General features: G+C 46.9%; 2 protein-coding genes across 2 annotated transcripts; both read right to left on the bottom strand.

Moving 5' to 3' along the window:
• Nucleotides 1-176: 176 nt before the first annotated feature.
• On the bottom strand, nucleotides 177-2,549 carry LOC117838262 (COBRA-like protein 7). The gene has a single exon (XM_034718217.2). The coding sequence runs from the start codon at nucleotides 2,430-2,432 to the stop codon at nucleotides 426-428; it is 2,007 nt and encodes a 668-aa protein (XP_034574108.1). The 5' UTR covers nucleotides 2,433-2,549; the 3' UTR covers nucleotides 177-425.
• A 4,143-nt stretch (nucleotides 2,550-6,692) lies between these two features.
• Nucleotides 6,693-11,777, bottom strand: LOC117838263 (probable UDP-arabinose 4-epimerase 3). The gene is made up of 11 exons (XM_034718218.2): nucleotides 11,621-11,777; nucleotides 11,201-11,327; nucleotides 10,388-10,512; nucleotides 9,610-9,723; nucleotides 9,413-9,520; nucleotides 9,225-9,316; nucleotides 8,664-8,805; nucleotides 8,351-8,451; nucleotides 8,132-8,261; nucleotides 7,824-7,968; nucleotides 6,693-7,195 (listed from the first exon to the last, which is right to left on the bottom strand). Exons 2-11 carry the CDS (start codon nucleotides 11,238-11,240, stop codon nucleotides 6,969-6,971), a joined length of 1,224 nt encoding a protein of 407 aa, XP_034574109.1. The 5' UTR covers nucleotides 11,241-11,327; nucleotides 11,621-11,777; the 3' UTR covers nucleotides 6,693-6,968.
• Between the last annotated feature and the right edge of the window lie 6,251 nt (nucleotides 11,778-18,028).

The following is an 18,028-nucleotide window of genomic DNA, read 5'->3' on the forward strand; positions in this document are numbered from 1 at the left end:
ATCAGCAGACTCGGATGAGAGGTACTGACAGAGGCGTCAAAGCACCATCGGATTCAGATGAGCAGCGATACGGTTCCATGAGCAGTCAATAAAAGTGAAAAGTAAGAAATGGTAAATTCCGTGTGGCAGACCAAACACAAGTCGCAGCTGGATCAGAGATGTACAGATCACTCATCTGGTGTAAACATGTAGATGTCATTAGAGGGAGGACACCAATGTTGCAAACCAGCAACAAATGCGTGTCCTCGCCTCTTTCTTTTTCTCGCTATCCAAGTATTCATACTGTTGCACGATTGCTGCTCCATTCGACTAACAAATAGCAGCTAAAATGAGGTCTACTAAGAAATCAACAGAAACAAAAAGGCTTTCTTACAAATGGTATCGATCAAACCACCTGAAAGAATAAAAGAATGGAGGCCCGTGGATTATTGCTGAAGCAATAAGAAAGCTGAAGCAGCAAGGACCAAGACCAAAGCTAAGGCGCTGCTGAGACGGGTCCTGAATCCGCTGCTGCTCTTAGGAATTCTCTGCGGCATGGCACATTCGTCACCATTGAAGAAGACCTTTGTTGGGAAGCCGTCTCCAGAGACAATGTTGATCCCAGGGGTCAGCTTCTTTGTGAAGGAGAGGACTGACTGTTGCTTCCCGGGTACAAGGTAATCCGACCCACTCATGTTGGTCTGCTTCACCAGGTAATTGAGCCCCTCCAGACCCTGCATAAAGATGGTGTTCTTGCCCACGGCCGTGCCATTGAAAGAGTACGCCTTCTCAAAGCCATCATACGCCTTGTCCATGACAATGGCAGCAAACCAATTGGCCATGTCGACATCCTCCCAGTTGAACAATGTCACCCTAGCACTCCAGCCCTTGTTGTAGTCTGTTGAGACATGCCAGTTGATGCTCACACCACAGAAATCACCACAAGGCGTTGGGCGGGGCACATTGTAGTGCTTCAGCTCAGCCCACGCCATCGCCTTCTGGGTGCGGTTGTCGAACGGCACAAGCAGCGCTTCTGGTGGCAGGAGCATAGATTGTGCAGTCGTGCTGCAGGTCTGTCCTCGCCTGTTTGCAGGGCACCCACATGCACAAGTGTTGCAGGGGATCACCGAGTCATTGTAGTATGCTGAGAAGGTCACACAACACTTGGGCTTGGCCCCCTTAGTTCTGGTGATGTTGCACACCACCTGCCATGTCGCCACAGCCAACGTCGTCGAGTCGAGCCCGCTTGGGTCTGGGAATGCCGTTGGGCTGACAGGCACTGGCTGGCCACAGGTGTAGTCTGGGTTCAGCGATGATGCACCGGCGATCTTGAAATTGGCAGGGGGGAACAGCTTGGTCCGGTTCAGGTCCGGTGGCATCTTGAACACCTGCATTTGGAATGCCGATTTCGACTGCTTCTCGTCCATGGACTTGGGCAGGATTGTGCCATTCCTGCAGCAGTTGTCAATCTTCCCAATCTGGGTGTCGTTGTACCGGGACAGCGGCAGGTCAAGGATCACCGGCTTGCGGTCGCAATTGAGCACCTGAGAGAAATCAAGACTCTGGTAGTACTGCGCCGCCGCCCCATAGATGCAGCCGGAAGTGTCCACCTTCGACGGGTGAGCGCCCTTCATGGAGTAGATGAACTCCCCACGCCGCCACTCCCACGACAGCCGCCAGTTGTCGAGGCGGCCGAGCTTGGCGTTGTTCTCGAGCGTGACGAGCGCGAGGTAGCTGGAGGGGTACGCCTGGAGCACGTCGTAGGTGATGACGAGGTCGCCGGTGCCGCGCGGGAGGAAGTTCTTGGTCGGGTCGGTGGCGTTGGCGTCGATGACCGTGGCGTTGGCCTCGGCCTCCGGCGTGAGGACGCAGCAAGTGGACAGGATCCCCGCGGTGACGTTTCTCGCCGCCTCGCACGCGTAATCCGGGTTGTCCAGCGAGAGCTTGGCGGGGAGCGGTACGAACGGGACGGGCCCGGCGAAGACCGTGCCGACGATGCCGACGGAGGCCTGGATCTGCGAGAGGTCCCCGGCGGTGGCGATGGGCGTGAGGAGGTCCGTCTGCGGGTACCCCGAAAAGGAGGTGGCGTTGCCGGCGTCCTCCGTGGTGTTGTACGGCATCTCGCCGCCGCCCGTGAGCACGGCGCCGTCGACGCCGACGAGGATCTCGCCGTGCGCGAACTCGACGAGCACCGCCCACGACTTGAGCGGGCGGGTGCCGGAGTTGAGCACGGTGGCGTTGGCGCGGAAGGCGTAGGGCTGCTTGTTCTTGTCGCTGACGAAGGGCCGGATCTTGGTGCGGCCCTGGAAGTTGTAGGTGAGCTGGATACCGTTGCAGCCGGGGTCGGGCGCGGGGGCGGCGGCCGCTGGGGTCGTCCCCCTCTGCGCCGCCGCGAGGCCCGCGAGCAGGAGGAGCCCGAGGACCACGGCCTGGGGAGCTGCGGAGCCAGCCATCGCTGGATCGGGAGCGCGCGCAAGGTGGAGTGGCGATTGGGGCGGGAGCGGGGTGGCGAGGTAGATGAAGCGATCGGAAAGCGCGTGCACAGCTGGGGGAGGGAGATGAGGAGACGAAGGGGGGAGGAGGAGGAGGGGGGGTGGTGGGTTTGAACTGGGGGAGCGGCGTGTAGGCGTAGCTTGCCTGCTGCTTCCTCCGCCTCCGTGCTGTTTATTCCCCCAAAAAAAAATGCAGAAAATGATCGGGTTTTGAACAAAAGGGCGTGGAAAGCGACGCCGGCCGGAAAGGAGGAGGAGACGACGTCGGAGGAGAGTGCGGGGTCCAGGGGAGGGGGAGGAGGAGGAGCGTGGGTTGACGTGGATTGGTCGACGGCGCGTGGGCCCGGGCCCAGCTGGTAGTGAGTTAGTGACGCGGGGGACGCGGAGAGGGCGGCGACTGGTTGAAACGGTAGGGTTCGGTCCGGGCAGCGGCTCCGCCGCGGGGGTGCGACATGCGCGGCGGGCCGCCCGATTCTGGCGTGTACGGTCGTGGACGGACGGCGGCGGATGGGGGCTGCTGTCTCATGTGTTGTGGGCCCCGTGCATGTGAGGAGGAGACGTTCTGTATGGCAGGCTCGGGGACCCGGCCGGCGCTTGTGACATAGGAGTACGAAGCCTGTGAAGACGATGCAGCGAGCGCGGAGCAGCGGAGCGCGATGTTTCCAGAGAACACGCTTTGGTGTTGGTGAACGCGGATTTGGTAAGAGATCGAGCCATTTTCTGTAAACAAATCGGATGGCTCCCGCGGACGGGTCTGTTACCAAATTTTACCATACCACATGGCATATCCCATGTTTCGATTCCAGGTCCCCCTCTGCTTTGGTGTAATCTACTACTGCGGCTTGACTGGGTGCTGTTGCGCCCCGCGGAAGAACGTGTCCAATAACCCATGCGCGTTTTGTTGGGTGCAGGTACGCTGACGCGCACGCACACGCCGCCGCGCTGCTGGTCGCCAGGGACATGCCGGTGGCTTAACATACACGAGTTGATCGATTCTACGTACGTGCATAGAAAATTTGAAAGATGATCGTTTGACTTGATCTAGAATTAGCAGGTTCTTTTTATTTGCTTACTTATTATAGTCGACAGCGTGACACATTAGACGTGAGCTCACGTTCATGGCTCCGCGATTGCCGCTGGTGGGCACCGTCGCAACGTGGGATGATAATCGGAATCATTCTCTTCCCCGACCTCGTGCGCGCTTGTCTCCTGTCAGGCATTGCTTTTCCGACGTTAAAAGCTCAGTTTCATGCGTGAGCTCGGGTAGTTAGGTCCTGTCCACTAAGGATAGAATGTTTATGTATGTATGTATAGAGCCGATTGTGTGCGCGTATAGTGAGCGCCTACCATATTTTTTAAAAAAATATATATTCCTGCATACGTAGATGAAGAATTGGAGGTTCGATCATCTCAGCGTCCGCAACTTAACGATACATTTACATTTACATGTATGCTAAATACTCCATCCGTTCCAAATTATCGATCGTTTTAGCTTTTTTGATTCATAGTTACTATTATGCATCTAGATGTAGTGTATGTCTACGTGTATAATAATATTTATGAACCTAGAAAAATTAAAACGACGTATAATTTGGAACGGGCAGGACTTTCTTAAATCACGTAATTCTATTTTTTTTAGAGGAGAATGGGAATGTTTGCAATGCGGCTGGACCTGTACAGAATGAGAGAATCCATGCAAGGGTGAGTGTCCAGGAGCCCGAAGTGGCCTTAGTTCGTGAGATGGGCCGGGCTAGGCTTTCGGTGTGGGTGCGGAGCAGGATCAGATTCGGCCCCTTCCTTACCGCTGCTGATTGTGGGCTGCTACAGAACAGATTGCGGATCTTAAAATGAAACTGCAAGGTCCGGTTTCAGCTCGAAATTACAATTTACAAGTCAAGAACGCACCAGATCCAACCCATTTCTATAAAACTAAAATAGGAACATTTTTAAATGCGCTACGATATATTCAAACTTTTAGAACCAGTTTACGAAGAAATCGTGGCCATCTATATTCTTTTTCTAGAATGAAATAAATGCTATAGGGACAGCAAAGTAACTATCTAAATTTCTTGGAAGCTTAGTGGGGACATGCGGCAATTAGGACGAACATCGTTGTTTATATCACTGTTGCCTACAAATGTTTAGTACGTGGACTGGGAATTCGCAATTCGAAAGATAGTACAAATGCAGATTCTTACGTATATACACGTACATCCATCTCTATGAATACATGTATGTATCTCGTGGTCTATGAGCAATCTTCGAGAGATTGAATTAGTAGATTTTGAGATTGATGAGGTTAACAACTTAACATAGCTTCGCCGTCAGCAACTACATCACCTATGGCTAGAAGAATAGTATCGTTTATTCGTAAAATACATTAAAAAAATACAAGCATCTATATTGAATCTAGGATTTAAGCTCACATGGTGGCATGAGTAAGTTCCACTATAAGAAACATAGCTAACCAAATTCGCTCCACAAATCATTTTAATTTAGTCCTTAGCTTTACCCACTAAGCTTGCCGGTCACCTTTCATTCAGTGTGACCGGAGTAGATTGCCCATGATCATGAGTCATGACAATCCTATTCCGAACCTAAATGAATTGAAGTACAACCGTGCGTTTGTTAGCTAGCATATGCACTTCAGTACTGATCATACGACTAGTCATTTTCCCATTCGGGCCTTTACCCCGTTCCCATTACCAAACCGATCAAAATATAAAAGCTGTCACCTGCCAACTAACAAAAGATGAAGGAAGTCTCTTTTATTTTACTTCATGTTTCTCCTATATCATCTTGTCATTTTTGTACCAGCACTACTGCATGATGTGGTACCGGAAACTGTCAACAGCAATGTGCAACATAGAGTAGCCCTTTCAATCTATGGAACACGGCAAGGGTGCACCGAGGAAATCTTGATTTGACATTCAATGCAATGCTTGGACGTCGACACATACCCCAACTATAAACATTTGGCTATTACTTTATTTTCTTAAATATATGCTAGTAAAGATTAGTATAAAAATAATGTTTTGAAAATATTTTTCATGACAAATATACTAATATCATTGTTCATCAATCACTTACAATATTTCTGAACACATCAATAACAAAGTTTTAAAGTTTGATTACATGCATTCTTAAGACAAAATGTAGTCGAGGATAGAGGGGTGCTAGTTCTAAAAGAGAATAGAGAGAGTATACCTACATAAAAGGCACACCGACTAGAGTGGAAACCCTTTAGCCTTGTACTATCATTTCTCAAGTAACCAATGGTAAACTCGACAACTAAAAAAGAGGCAGTTTCAAAAAAATTTAATTCGATCCATATGACGGTTGCTTCCATAGCATACATGCATTTGCCGGGTAGGTGGCTGGTTCTTGTTGAATTCCTACATGACCAATCACGAAACAATACCTGACCCAACATCTTGTGTTAACTCATACCAAAAAGAATGGAGCAAAAAGCCACTGCTCACCAAACCAACCGGCAGGATTTCACTGTCGGAGGTCAGGTTCGGGGTCATGGAGCGATTGGAGACTTGGAGTCCCCAGCTTGGTTGGAGAGAAGATCGGGCCCACCGATGCAGGCATTTTTTTTTGTTAATTTTTGCGAGATGGAGGCATTTTAGTCAAAGGCAAACAGACTAAACAGAGATCAGACAGCTTATACATAATTGCAACTGGTTTGTGTGGCACCATTTTCCGTCTTCGCGGGAAATTATCGGACCATTAATTTGGTTGCCCGGTTCCTGCTCCACTACAGCATTATGAATTTTTGCATGAAGGAAATATCAACCAAGACCACCCACCAACAACTCATCACACACACAAAACAGCATTTTAGTCCCAAGCAAATTGAGACAGACCACTTCCAGCATAAAGCAAATGTACACCACATAAACCTCATATCAGCTTCCAACCTCATTCATGGCGGATCAGCTGGAAATCTGAAACTACTCGAGTAATTGGCCTTGTTAACAACCTCATGCCCACCCAGCAATGCGTACATAAAGCTGCATCACGAGATATGAAAAATACATAGCACATGAAACTGCCCATGGAAAATTTTGTTGCACATCCATCTTCCCCCTGTATGTCTCTAAATTGCATTTTTCATCAAACCGCAGAACAAAAACCACATAGCACATTTTTAGCAATCACGACAGCTCAGTTATTCCGTAACTCAATTCAGTCAAAAAGCCTTGCAGCTCGGACTGGCTGAAGAAATGTACATTTTTTTAATCAACACTTTGTGTCAGAAACAATGAAATTTGCTCTTACAGGAATGCTTCCAGGATTTCAAGCATATCCAAATCACTGTTTGTCTGGCTACCCAAAAAAACCAACAAACCTTTGAAAATGAAAAGAATGAGGGAGAGAAGAATACAGCGAGTGATTTTGAGAGGAGTATCACAGCAAGATGTTATATCACTAACTAAAGAATCAATACGTATCGACGATTCAGTGAAATTATTGATCAGTTGGCTATATTTAGTTTGTCCCGTAGCCGTGTGGATGCGACTTTTGCCACCTCCATGCTACTGACAGGCTCTCCTTGAGGTCCGTATACTGAGCTGTCCAGTTGAGCTCCTTGTTGATCTTTGTTGGGTCGCTGTATACTTCTGCATAGTCTCCTGGCCTTCTGCTGAGGTACTCAATTTTGATGTCAACCCCAGTGGCCTTCTTGCAGGCATCCACAAACTCATTAACCGAACGGCCTGAACAGAAGACGCACTATAAGAGCAAAGTGATGGTGATGGCACACAGGACACAAGAAATTTCTTCAGGAATGATTTACTTCAGTCACTCATCCAGTTGGGTGAACAGGTTAATATTTATATTTTATGAGGATTTTGTGTAAATTCCACAAAGAAATCTTGTCCCAGATTAACTTGTGGGTCCATCTACCTCATGTTACCATGTAAATTAAGAAAAATATTTATTAGAACCTGTGTTGGGTACAACTCTCTGTATGAGCAAATAATTAATAATCCCTCCGTCCCAAATTCGTTTTAACTTTGTCCTAAGTCAAACTTACTTATCTTTGACTAAGTCTACAAAAATGCATAAATATTTACATATTACAACATTGAACTTGTTTCACTAGATAAACAGTGAAATTATACAAAAATTCATAAATATTTACAACATCAAACTTGTTTCACTAGATATACCGTGGAATATATTTTCATAGTACATTTATTTGATATTATTGAGGCTAAAATATTTTTCTATAAACTTGGTCAAAATTAGACAAGTTTGACTTAGGACAAACCTAAAAAGACTTATAATTTGGAACAGAGGGAGTAACTTTTAAATAAATAAAGACATCTCGTGTTGCCAAACCTCTTCCGGTTCCAACATTGTAAATGCCAACTTTTCTAGGTTCAGCCTTGTTGAGTGCTTTCACATGAGCATCCACTAGATCCGTGACATCAATGTAGTCTCTTATGCAAGTTCCATCAGCTGTAGGATAATCTCTTCCTTTAACCTACAGAAAGATCATGCATATCCATCAGTTCTATCTTACAGCACAGTTCCACAATGAAGAGCTAGTACATTGGGCAAAGCAGGACAGCTCAGCATGCAGCAGTAGACTAAACAATGCTTTATTTCACAGATATTGCTACACATACAGTACAACGGAAATATACCTTTAATCCTGGAATGATTCCCAATGCTGCATCAAAGCATGCCCCAGATATCCGACCATGCTCTCGTAGTTCTGGCCTAGGAGCTTCACCTAATCTTCCCTCTGGGTCAGATCCAATAACATTGAAATATCTGGTGCAGAAGCCGAAATGTTAATTCAAACCAATTTCTGGACAGAAGTGTTGAGAAATTAAAGGTCCAACTGGAGAGAAAGAAAATACCTTAAAATCATGACAGCCATGTCAGCTCCCTTTGACTTCGAGAAATCTAATATGATGTCCTCTGCCATTTTCTTAGCTTTTCCATATGGGTTGATAGGGAACTAGGCCAAGGTAAGAGATAAACATATCAGTACCACAACATCATGTCTGTTTGCACAGGTAAATACCTAAAATCATTAAAATTGAAGAAAAGAATGCCGCATTTACATAGCAGCCTAAGATTATTTGTTTCAGTAATAAGCTGACTTAATGACAAAGCAACACAAAACATAGTATTATTAAAATCCATCTCAAGCTGTCAACATAACTAAACCTGGGGTGTGGCTTCTGTTATAGGCATCTTCTCCGGTTCTCCGTATGTAGCACATGTACTGGAGTAAATAAGGGTCTTGACTCCATGAGATGCCATAGCCTCCAAGATCAGTAAGGTGTTTGACGTAATATTGTGATAGTACCTGTTAAGTAGCTGAGGCTGTTAGAAACATTAGAGAAGTTTCAGATATCTTAATATTGATCAATAAATCTGTAAAAAATAACTAAATATATATGATAGGAGTAAGTGCACAATCAAGACACTAACATTACAACGTGCCATCAATGAATACAAAATAATTTGGTTAAAACCTTACATTTTTAGTCCACTTAAGGTAGTTTAAGATATAGGTCATGAGAGCTAAGGAAAAAGATCAACATGGTGGCCAGAACAAGCTTATATAATAACATTTTCACTGGCAATACATGTTCAGGTCATTCTAGACGACAACGCATAAAGGAGTAAAAGCCTGGATGCTCTCTACATTTTATGCGGAATAAAATAATATGATCTTCAATCCCAAGTATCAAACTGTCACCAAGGTAACGACTACAGGCTTACCTAAGGGGTTCCAGTGTGCTCTCACCCACATAAGCAACAGCTGCAAAGTGCATCACAGCATCAAATGCATTTTCAGCAAATATCTTGTTGACCTGGGAGCCAGTTAAGTGAAAAACAAGACTTTGGATGTAACTCCATAATCATAAGAAGCACAAGCAAAGCAGCTTTGGAAGCATAAGTGAGGATACAGATTTCTGGTCCCCCAGATCAGCAAAGATGAATTGTAGTCTCCCAGGCTGCGGAAATAACTCCTGCAGAACCTTTACTGCTCCCATGTTTCCTCTAGAGAGATTATCCTACAGAATGAACCAAACTGTGCATCAGCAGAAAAAGATTTAAAGAACAAACTAATTCACACATTCAGTACAAAGAAAGACTTGGTTACCACAATGGTAACTCGATAGTTATCCTTTAAGAGCCTTAAAGAGGCATGTGACCCAATATAACCAGCTCCTCCTGTTACTAAGACGTGAATAACCCCAGGTTCATGGCGAGAAAACTGCAGGAATATACACAGCACAGTCAAGTTTACAGTTGCGAATTGAAGTATTATCAGATTCATCCAAGTTTTGTATACCAAAGTACAAATTCGCATTATCTATCCAGATTGCTTGGGTGTTGCAAAACAAAAGTACCATCACATGGCTGAAAGCTGCAATTGTCATGTCACTCAGGCCTCAACTGCCACACCAAGCAGTGGCAACAAAGACATGTATGTATGAAAGATCAAGTTGGAACATGGCCTAATGTAAAAGACACTGCAATAACAAAGACTATCTGCTGGAGGGATGTCACTTTCATCATCTTCTTGTTAGCACTACCACAAGAAGGTACAAAGATATGTGTGGAAAACAAGTAGCATAGTGCTCTCACTTTCTGTCCTCATTATTACATGACACAAGAATACAAGATAAAGATTATGCTTTGCAGCATCTTCTACAATTTCTCAAAGCTAAAGTATCCTAGTTGATGAAGTGCATTACACGAAAACAAAGGGAAGGAGAGCCTCAGAAGAGGTTACAACGTTACTACCTATAGGAAGATTAATTGATTTTTAATTTGTGATATGAAACATGAGTAGAAGGTGCTTTGGAAAAGTTTATTGAAAGGAATATGATAGAAGGAAAAAGGTAAAGAGAAACATGTACTCATGGACATCTTACCACACTATTGCCACCAAAACCAGGAGATTGCTTCAGAACAAATATACATAGTGTTGTGAGGACCAGGGCTGCAATGATTTTCGCAACATTATGAGGCTTCCGCCTTGCATCGAAGTACTCCATCCCTATCAATAAGAGAAACATAAACAGGGACCAGTCATACATTTAATCATTACAAATGAAGCATACTCATGATCAGATAGATAGATAGATAGATACACAAATAACTGTGCCGTTATTCAAAACTCGCAGTAAGCATACTCTGGGTGTGACTTGGAATGTGATCTTAGCAAAGTGGCTGCTGCTTGCTTAAAGACGTATCTACCAAATCTAAACTAAAGGGTTATACACATCCTACTGACTTCGATTGAAATGTTGCACCTAATAGCTTTAGTCAACTTGCCTGTCTTTGTAGCAACTGAAATCTTAATGTGCACATAACAAGCATTACTTCAGGCAGAGAAATGCATTATTTTGAATCACAGAAAGGAACTTTTCCTCAGAAGCACTCTACAAACAAATTACTGTCAGAAAAGCTACTACATGCGATACAAAACCACAGTTCCACTCATAGATACGCGTAAATGGCACCTTTGAGAGCTAGCATGTGCTTCTACACCAAGTGAATCCCATTGTAAGGCAGAAAGGGACAGCTTTTCGAGTGGAGAACTAAAAAAAATCAGTTTCCTAAACATAAACAAAGGCCAGTGGTGGTGGGCACACATGCTTAAGGGACCGTCGGGTTAAGAGGACATATCATTAGATATATCTAAAGCAACAGTAATAACCAAGACAAGGGGCATCGAGATCTACCAGCCCTAGGAAGGCTTGACCTCCTGTTTAACGGGATCATGTAAGAATTCTGCTCCTTGAGATGAAGCTGCCGATGGTAGAACCCCTACTTGCCACCGTCAACGCGATTTTCCAGTCAGAACATCAACTGCAGAACCATCGCATGGCATGCATCAATGATGATGGTACAGAATAATTCCATTTCAAGGAAATACAATGAGAATCAGTAACAGGGCAGGCAACTCAAACAGGTCGCAGACAAGATTACAATTCAAACCATTATCAGCAATAGCGGAGCTGTCTCAATTTTTTTGCAAAAACTGGAAGTAGGTATCATGCATATATTTGTAATCGGGTCAGATCCGAATACAAATGGCTTACATTAGGTTTGGGGTGTTCGGAATCGCGCAGCAGGAAGGGAACAGAAGGGGGCGGACTTACCTGGCGGTGCTCGTCTCCGGCGAAGTACTCGCGGCGCTCGCACAGTCGTCGCCGAAGGGGGGGAGAGAGAGGGGGGGAGGTGAACGGGAGCAAGAAAAAGGGAAAAGGGAGGGGAAGGAGAACATAAACATGTCTCGTGTCTGGTATTAATAGGACTGGATATCGAGCTGGCTCGGCTCGGTGTAGCTCGTTCTCCTAACGAGCTGGCTCGGCTCGGCTCGTGATAGCTCGAGCCGGCAAGTTATGCTCGCGAGCCAAGAACACAAGACAAGCACAGAATGACAGAATAGAAGGAATCGTGTTCTGTAAAATTGAGCCAAGAACTGAATAGAAGGAATCGTTTGCTCGATATCAAATCTTTGAGCTTTTCAAGACGTTCCACGGGAAAGGGATGATAGGATACACAAACTCAAGAAATCGACAAAAGGTCATAATCCCCAAAGAAAGATCAAATTCTTCAGCTGTATGCACATTCTGATGCAGCCTACCGTTGCAGCTAATGGCCTTGTCCACCTGCTGTCCTGCCGTGGAGACCCTGGCCCTCACTAGGTAGTTGCAGCCATGAGAGATCCCGTCGATGGAGCCGCAGGGCAGCCCGGAGCAGGGAAGAGCCGGTGACAGAGGGCAGCGGGGAGGCCGAAGGGTAGTGGATTCGATCTGTAGGGGAGAGGCAACGACGACCTGCGTGCTCCTGCTGTCGCAGTCTGTGGCGGCGCGACGCGAGGGACGGATTCGGGGGATCTGAAGCGGCGGCGGCTCGAGTTGGGTTTGTTTAGTTCCCAATTTGGGAGTGGTAAAATTGGCATTTTACCATAAATGCGTAACTGTAGCACTTCGTTTGTATTTGTGAATTATTGTCCAAACATTGACTAATTAGGCTCAAAAGATTCGTCTCGCAAAGTGTAACAAAACTGTGCAATTAGTTTTTGATTTCATCTACATTTAGTACTCCATGCATGTACCGCAAGTTTGATGTGATGGGGAATCTTCTTTTTGCATAATGTCAAAATTGGGATTTTGAAGGGAAGTAAACAAGGGCTTTGTGGAGGCTGACGGGATGCAGTGGTCTATGGTTCAGTCGGACAGGATGTGTACCTAGGGGCTGTTTGTTTTTGCAGTTCCTCCTAAAATTCCTGTCACATCGAACATTTAGATACTAATTAGAATTATTAAATATAGAATAATTACAAAACTAATTTTACAGATGGAGACTAATTTGCGAGATGAATCTATTAAACCTGATTAGTCCATGATTTGACAATGTGATGCTACAGTAAACATACGCTAATGATGGATTAATTAGGCTTAATAGATTCGTCTCGTGAATTAGCCTCCATCTGTGTAATTAATTTTATAATTAACTTATATTTAATCCTCATAATTAGCCTCCGAATATTCGATGGGATATGAATTTTAGTTCGGACTAAAGATCCAAACACCCCTTTAATGTGCTGCATATTTGGACTTCTACACGCCATTACATCACGGATTGCTAGTTTGTTGGTGCACGCAGCTCGTCAGGTTAATATCAGTGCATAGTTTTATTGTATAGTTATCAAGATTGTGAATTAGATAACTGTGCTTGTTGAGTTTCATGGGATGAAACTCCTCACCTATGATGAAATTTTTCCTTCTCTCTTCTTATAAATATCTTGCTAAAATAATAGAATTAGTGATGTGGTATGAAAATTAATACTTATTAAACTTTCCGTGAAACTACTACCACTAGCACTCTTATTCTAACGAGGACAAAAATTCTGCTTGGCTTGTTAAAAAAATTGCACGAGCCGAGCCAAGCCAACAGCGAGCTGACGAGTATTTTGTCGGGCCCTAAATATTAAGGGGCTTGCATCGATGTGCTACGGTAGTTACAAAGCAATCGCAGCCGTCAGGTTGATAACCAACGGACAAAATCAGTGCGAGAGCATGCACATTTGCGACTTTTAGAGAACCTCCTTGAAGAAGTGGTCGGTTGTCAAGTGCGTCCTGGACCAGGACCGTGGTACATCCACATCCGCACCCTTGAATTTATTTTCATTTCCATTATATACTCTTCCCCATTCCAGATGCTTTCTATCACTTCCGTTCTGGTCCAGGCCAGGATGGTGTTTGTTTTCACCTTATCAATCCGATTCCTCATACGATTCGATTTCCAAGGTTGGCAACGAAATGCCCATGTTAAGTTACTCCATGCGAGATGTGCTAGCGAGTACCGACACGGGCACACGGCTTTCGGGTCTGGAGCTCCTATAGCTGCTGCGCTCGCTGAAGTTGCAGAACTAGAAGCCTCATGCGAGGGCCATGATGCTGCTGCTGCACCCCTTCCTCGTGGAGTTCAGGGCAAGTAGGAATTTACAAGACACCGTCTCCTACGAATGCATTCAGGTTCTTCCAACTTGCCGTTGTCTTCCTATAAATTTATGTGTGCCATTGTTAATTCACCTACATTGTCGGCAACTTCTCATTTTCTCCGTCAGGACCTCCTGTTGACATTTCCTCTCCTCCATAAGCACTCAACGCTTCAACTGAGGCAGGCTTCTAGCACACGCCACACGGCTATGCGCCATGCTGAAGACGCCGTCGATCGTGGCGCTCCTCGTTTTCGCTCCTGGTCGCGGCCTCTCCAGCCTCCACCCGTGGCTAACAAAACAAAATGATTTTGCCCTGCTTGCTTAAACAATTGACTTTATTTGTTCGAACAATTGAATTCATCTTTCGAAACAGGTGGGTTCATATTCTTGGGCCGTTGGGAGGCGTTTAGTGGGCCTCTACCTGCGCTAGTCAGTCAGACGGCCTTCCGCCCCGTCGCCTTGGAACTTTTTTTATTTTTTTATTTTTTATTTTAGCATTTTGTAAAAATATATAGTCGCATGAAAAAATTGCAAAACTAGTCAACTGTCGCCGGCTGGCCCGGCGGTAAGGCGCTTCCGCCGGCCCAGGCGGCGGTTGGGCCGGCGGAAGATTTAGATTTGAAACTTGTGTCGATTATCTGAGCACCAATATGATATCAAATGAAAAAAGTTTTAACTACAAAGTTGTAGATCTCATCGAGATCTACAATTTTTATATAAAGTTTATCTCCATCCGAATTGATATGAATTAGTTATAATTTTTTGAATGTATAGTGCGGAGGGGTGTACCTTTACCGCCGGCTGTAAAGATCTTCTGCCGGCCCAACCGCCGCCTGTGCCGGCGGAAGCGCCTTACCGCCGGCCCAGCCGGCGACAGTAGACTAGTTTTGCAATTTTTTCATCCGACTATATATTTTTGCAAAATGCTAAAATAAAAAATAAAAAAATAAAAAAATTCCGTCGCCTTGTGTGTGGGCTGTAGCAGGACCGTCCGGAACAAGCAAAACCAAACAAGGCCCAAGACTTCATTTGTTAGGCTAACAAGGTGCAGCAGGGCTGTGTCAGCAAAACCAAACAAGGCCCACGGACTGTGTCAGCAGGGCTTGTTGGGTTTTGCTGGTCTGCTGAGTCTCAAACAAACTAAGGCCCGTTCGTTTTCAGCGCATTGGCTTGGAATGGGGCCCGTAGAAGTGGCCCGGTTTAAACCAGTCTAAAGTGTTATCCTTTTTGTCCGGTTTGGAAGGAAAATAGGTTTGAATTGGAATCCTCCCACACTTTTTATCCGAATTGGAACCCTATCTCCTCACCCCTGAATTCATTCCTAACCTGGAAGGAGTGAAAGAATCGGATCCACTGATTACTAGCCTGGAACCGTTCGTGAGCTGCCGAACGAGGCCTAAGGCGCACAGCTTCATCCTCCTGCAAAGTGGTGCGCTCCTTGCTCAGTTGCGCATTGCGCAGCAGGTAGCAGCAAACCTCCGACGAACACGTGCTTATGTCCGCTTCAACTAGAGCAATTTGACCAGTCAACCTACAATTCGGATCCAACGAACTCAGCAACTCGAGGACGGGTAGCAGCGGTAAATGCCGAGGATCCATGTAACGTTCATGCTTTCATTTCTTCGTCTCAGCTAAAAACAGCACACGGAGGGTTAATTAAACTGCCGGACGCCCGAAGCCTTAAAAACTCAGAATCCGCGATGCAGGCGGTCGCTGGTAGGCGGCCTCGAGAAACTGGTCAGCCTCACTCCACAGCAGCAGCTCTCGGGGTGCCCTACCTGGCGCCGTCCGGCACCTTTTTCTCCTGCCTCCTTGGATCGGATCCGCCACGCCCGCCCGTCGGTGCGTCGCGCCGACAAAAGGGCTTGTTCGCTTCAGCTTATTCAGCCGGCTTATCAGCCACCAAACAGTATTTTCCTCTCACAACAAATCAGCCGTTTCAACTTTTTAGCCGGCTTATAAGCTGAAGCGAACAGTCCCAGAGGCCCGGCTCGGCTGTTAGAAATGCGCAACTGACGCCACGACGCAGATCGCGCGTACGTGTCCTCCGCGGCCCCGTGCTAGTTTCCAAACACGCCCTCCCTCCACCGAGTCGCCGGCCGGGGGGGCGTCGTGTGTCGGTTGCCCCGTTGCTGTTGCGAGATCGATAAACAATCGCTAGCTTCAGCTGTGCCCGCGGCTCGGCTCTATCACTATTAGCCGGGACGGCGCTGTTGATCCGTCGCTGCGGGAGCAGTTCCACGCGACGGCTTCGATCGGCTTCGACTTCTTCGATGCTCCGTTACGCGCCGCTATACTATATAGTACCGGTAGCTTTTTCCCGTGATGTCATTGGTGTACGCTTACTCCTGCAATGGCCGCCTGCGCGAGCGGCATCCATGTCCTTACGCGTGTGGCCGGAGGCAGGGACGAACCAGGCCGGCCGATTATTAGGGGCCGGGTCAGGTCAGTGAGTGACATGAACGTGGCAACCATTTTGAAACTGGTTGGTGTCGGTACGTGGCGTGACATGCTGACGTGCACCCTAGTTAGCTGCGAGCCTGCGACTGATGAAGTAGGTTGTAGGTGGCTCGCTAGCCGTCGCCCGTCGGCGTCGTCCACCTCGAACGACGACGATTCGTTTGCACGAGTGTGAAATGTGCGGTGCATGAATGGGGCCGTGGCGAGTCACGTACCTTTTTTAAGAATGGTATCGAGCAACCAAATTAGGCTGGTTCACAAACCTCACTGCGCAGCTCCATTTAAGTAAATGTGAATGTGAAATGAGCAAACTGCAAACAGAAAACCATAATAAGAATGTAAAGCCGTCAGATGTAACGATCAACGGTTCCGAACACACAAGATCGCCAAGCCGTTGCCCGTTGATCACCGCATGCACGGCTCAAAGAGAGTCTAAAAAGGACCAAAGGCCGTACGAGATGGGCACTATCAGGAAATGGCCAAATGGGACCCCCAACAATCCTGCCCACCCTCCTCCCCGGCTCCCCTCTAGATCATCCTCCTGATCGCAACCCCAAAGCAGTGAGAGAACGGATGCGACCCTAGCTACGACCCCGCGTTGGTGTTGACACGCATACCGAATTCCAGCGCCTCGTATTAATGGTTTCCCTTCCCAGGATGTAGTAGGTGGTGGCCTTGATCGATCTACTTGCTCCGACGACGAAAGAAATATCTCGTAGTCGTAGCACGCATCGATCCCATCTTCTTCCATGAATCGTATAGCCTGAAGAGACGCCAGCTAAGGCAGAGAGGCCGTATATACACGTATCACGTACATGGTCCCCCTACGACACCGACCCTGCCGTACAAATACAAACAGCAGAGAGGGCCCGACGAGCTCGACGCAATGCTGCATCAAACAAAATCTCATTTATAACAAGGGATTTTCTCCCGGGATCAGGACGGCAATGAGCTGAAATTGGACTGCTTGATCCTTGCTATAAGTACATTGCTTCCGTCAAAATCCCTGCAGGGGTTTCCATCAAGCGCGAGAGAGACTGTAGCGTGCACAGCGAGGCCGTGCATGTGCAGTACAGGTGAGATCGGGAAGAGGACGCAGCTCGACGCGGCCATCGCCACAGCCAGCCTCGGATAAGCTGGCTGGCGTCAAGCCGTCAATGTTCGCAACAGCCTGGTCCGCGCCCTGTGCTCGCTACCGCCGCACGCGACTTCGAGACCCCCTTTTCAGAGGCACTAGGGACGACGCAGCCGCACGGCGCCACTCTGTCCTTGGCACTCCTTGCATTGGTCCTCGCAGCGCCCTATCCGAGAGCAAAATGCTCAGCTGAGTAGCTGACGGTTGGTGGCCGTGGCCCGTGGTCCATTGCAGGCTGTGGCGAGGCAAGAAGGGAGAGACCGAGACTCCGAGGGAGGTCAGAGCTTCCCATTCGACATTAGCGGAGACAGCTCGACCGGACACGGGACGTCAGGACCGTCCTGCTCAGGTTCAGATGTACTTGTAGACTAGAGAGACCAGGACGTCTCTACTTCGAAGGGTAGCCAAATGCTCAATGTTGTCTTGCAGCATCATTCTGCAAAGGAAGATGCAGAATTGCAG

Source organism: Setaria viridis, chromosome 9 (genome assembly GCF_005286985.2).
Source record: "Setaria viridis chromosome 9, Setaria_viridis_v4.0, whole genome shotgun sequence".
NCBI classification, from domain to species: Eukaryota; Viridiplantae; Streptophyta; class Magnoliopsida; order Poales; family Poaceae; genus Setaria; species Setaria viridis.

Coding starts and splice junctions, on each gene's coding strand:
- LOC117838262 (XM_034718217.2), bottom strand. CDS start 2,432: ATGGCTGGCTCCGCAGCTCCCCAGGCCGTGGTCCTCGGGCTCCTCCTG.
- LOC117838263 (XM_034718218.2), bottom strand. CDS start 11,240: ATGATCCCGTTAAACAGGAGGTCAAGCCTTCCTAGGGCTG. Junction 9,724..10,387: donor GTTTTGGTGGCAATAGTGTG/GTAAGATGTCCA, acceptor ATATTCCTGCAG/TTTTCTCGCCATGAACCTGG. Junction 9,521..9,609: donor ACTATCGAGTTACCATTGTG/GTAACCAAGTCT, acceptor TTCATTCTGTAG/GATAATCTCTCTAGAGGAAA.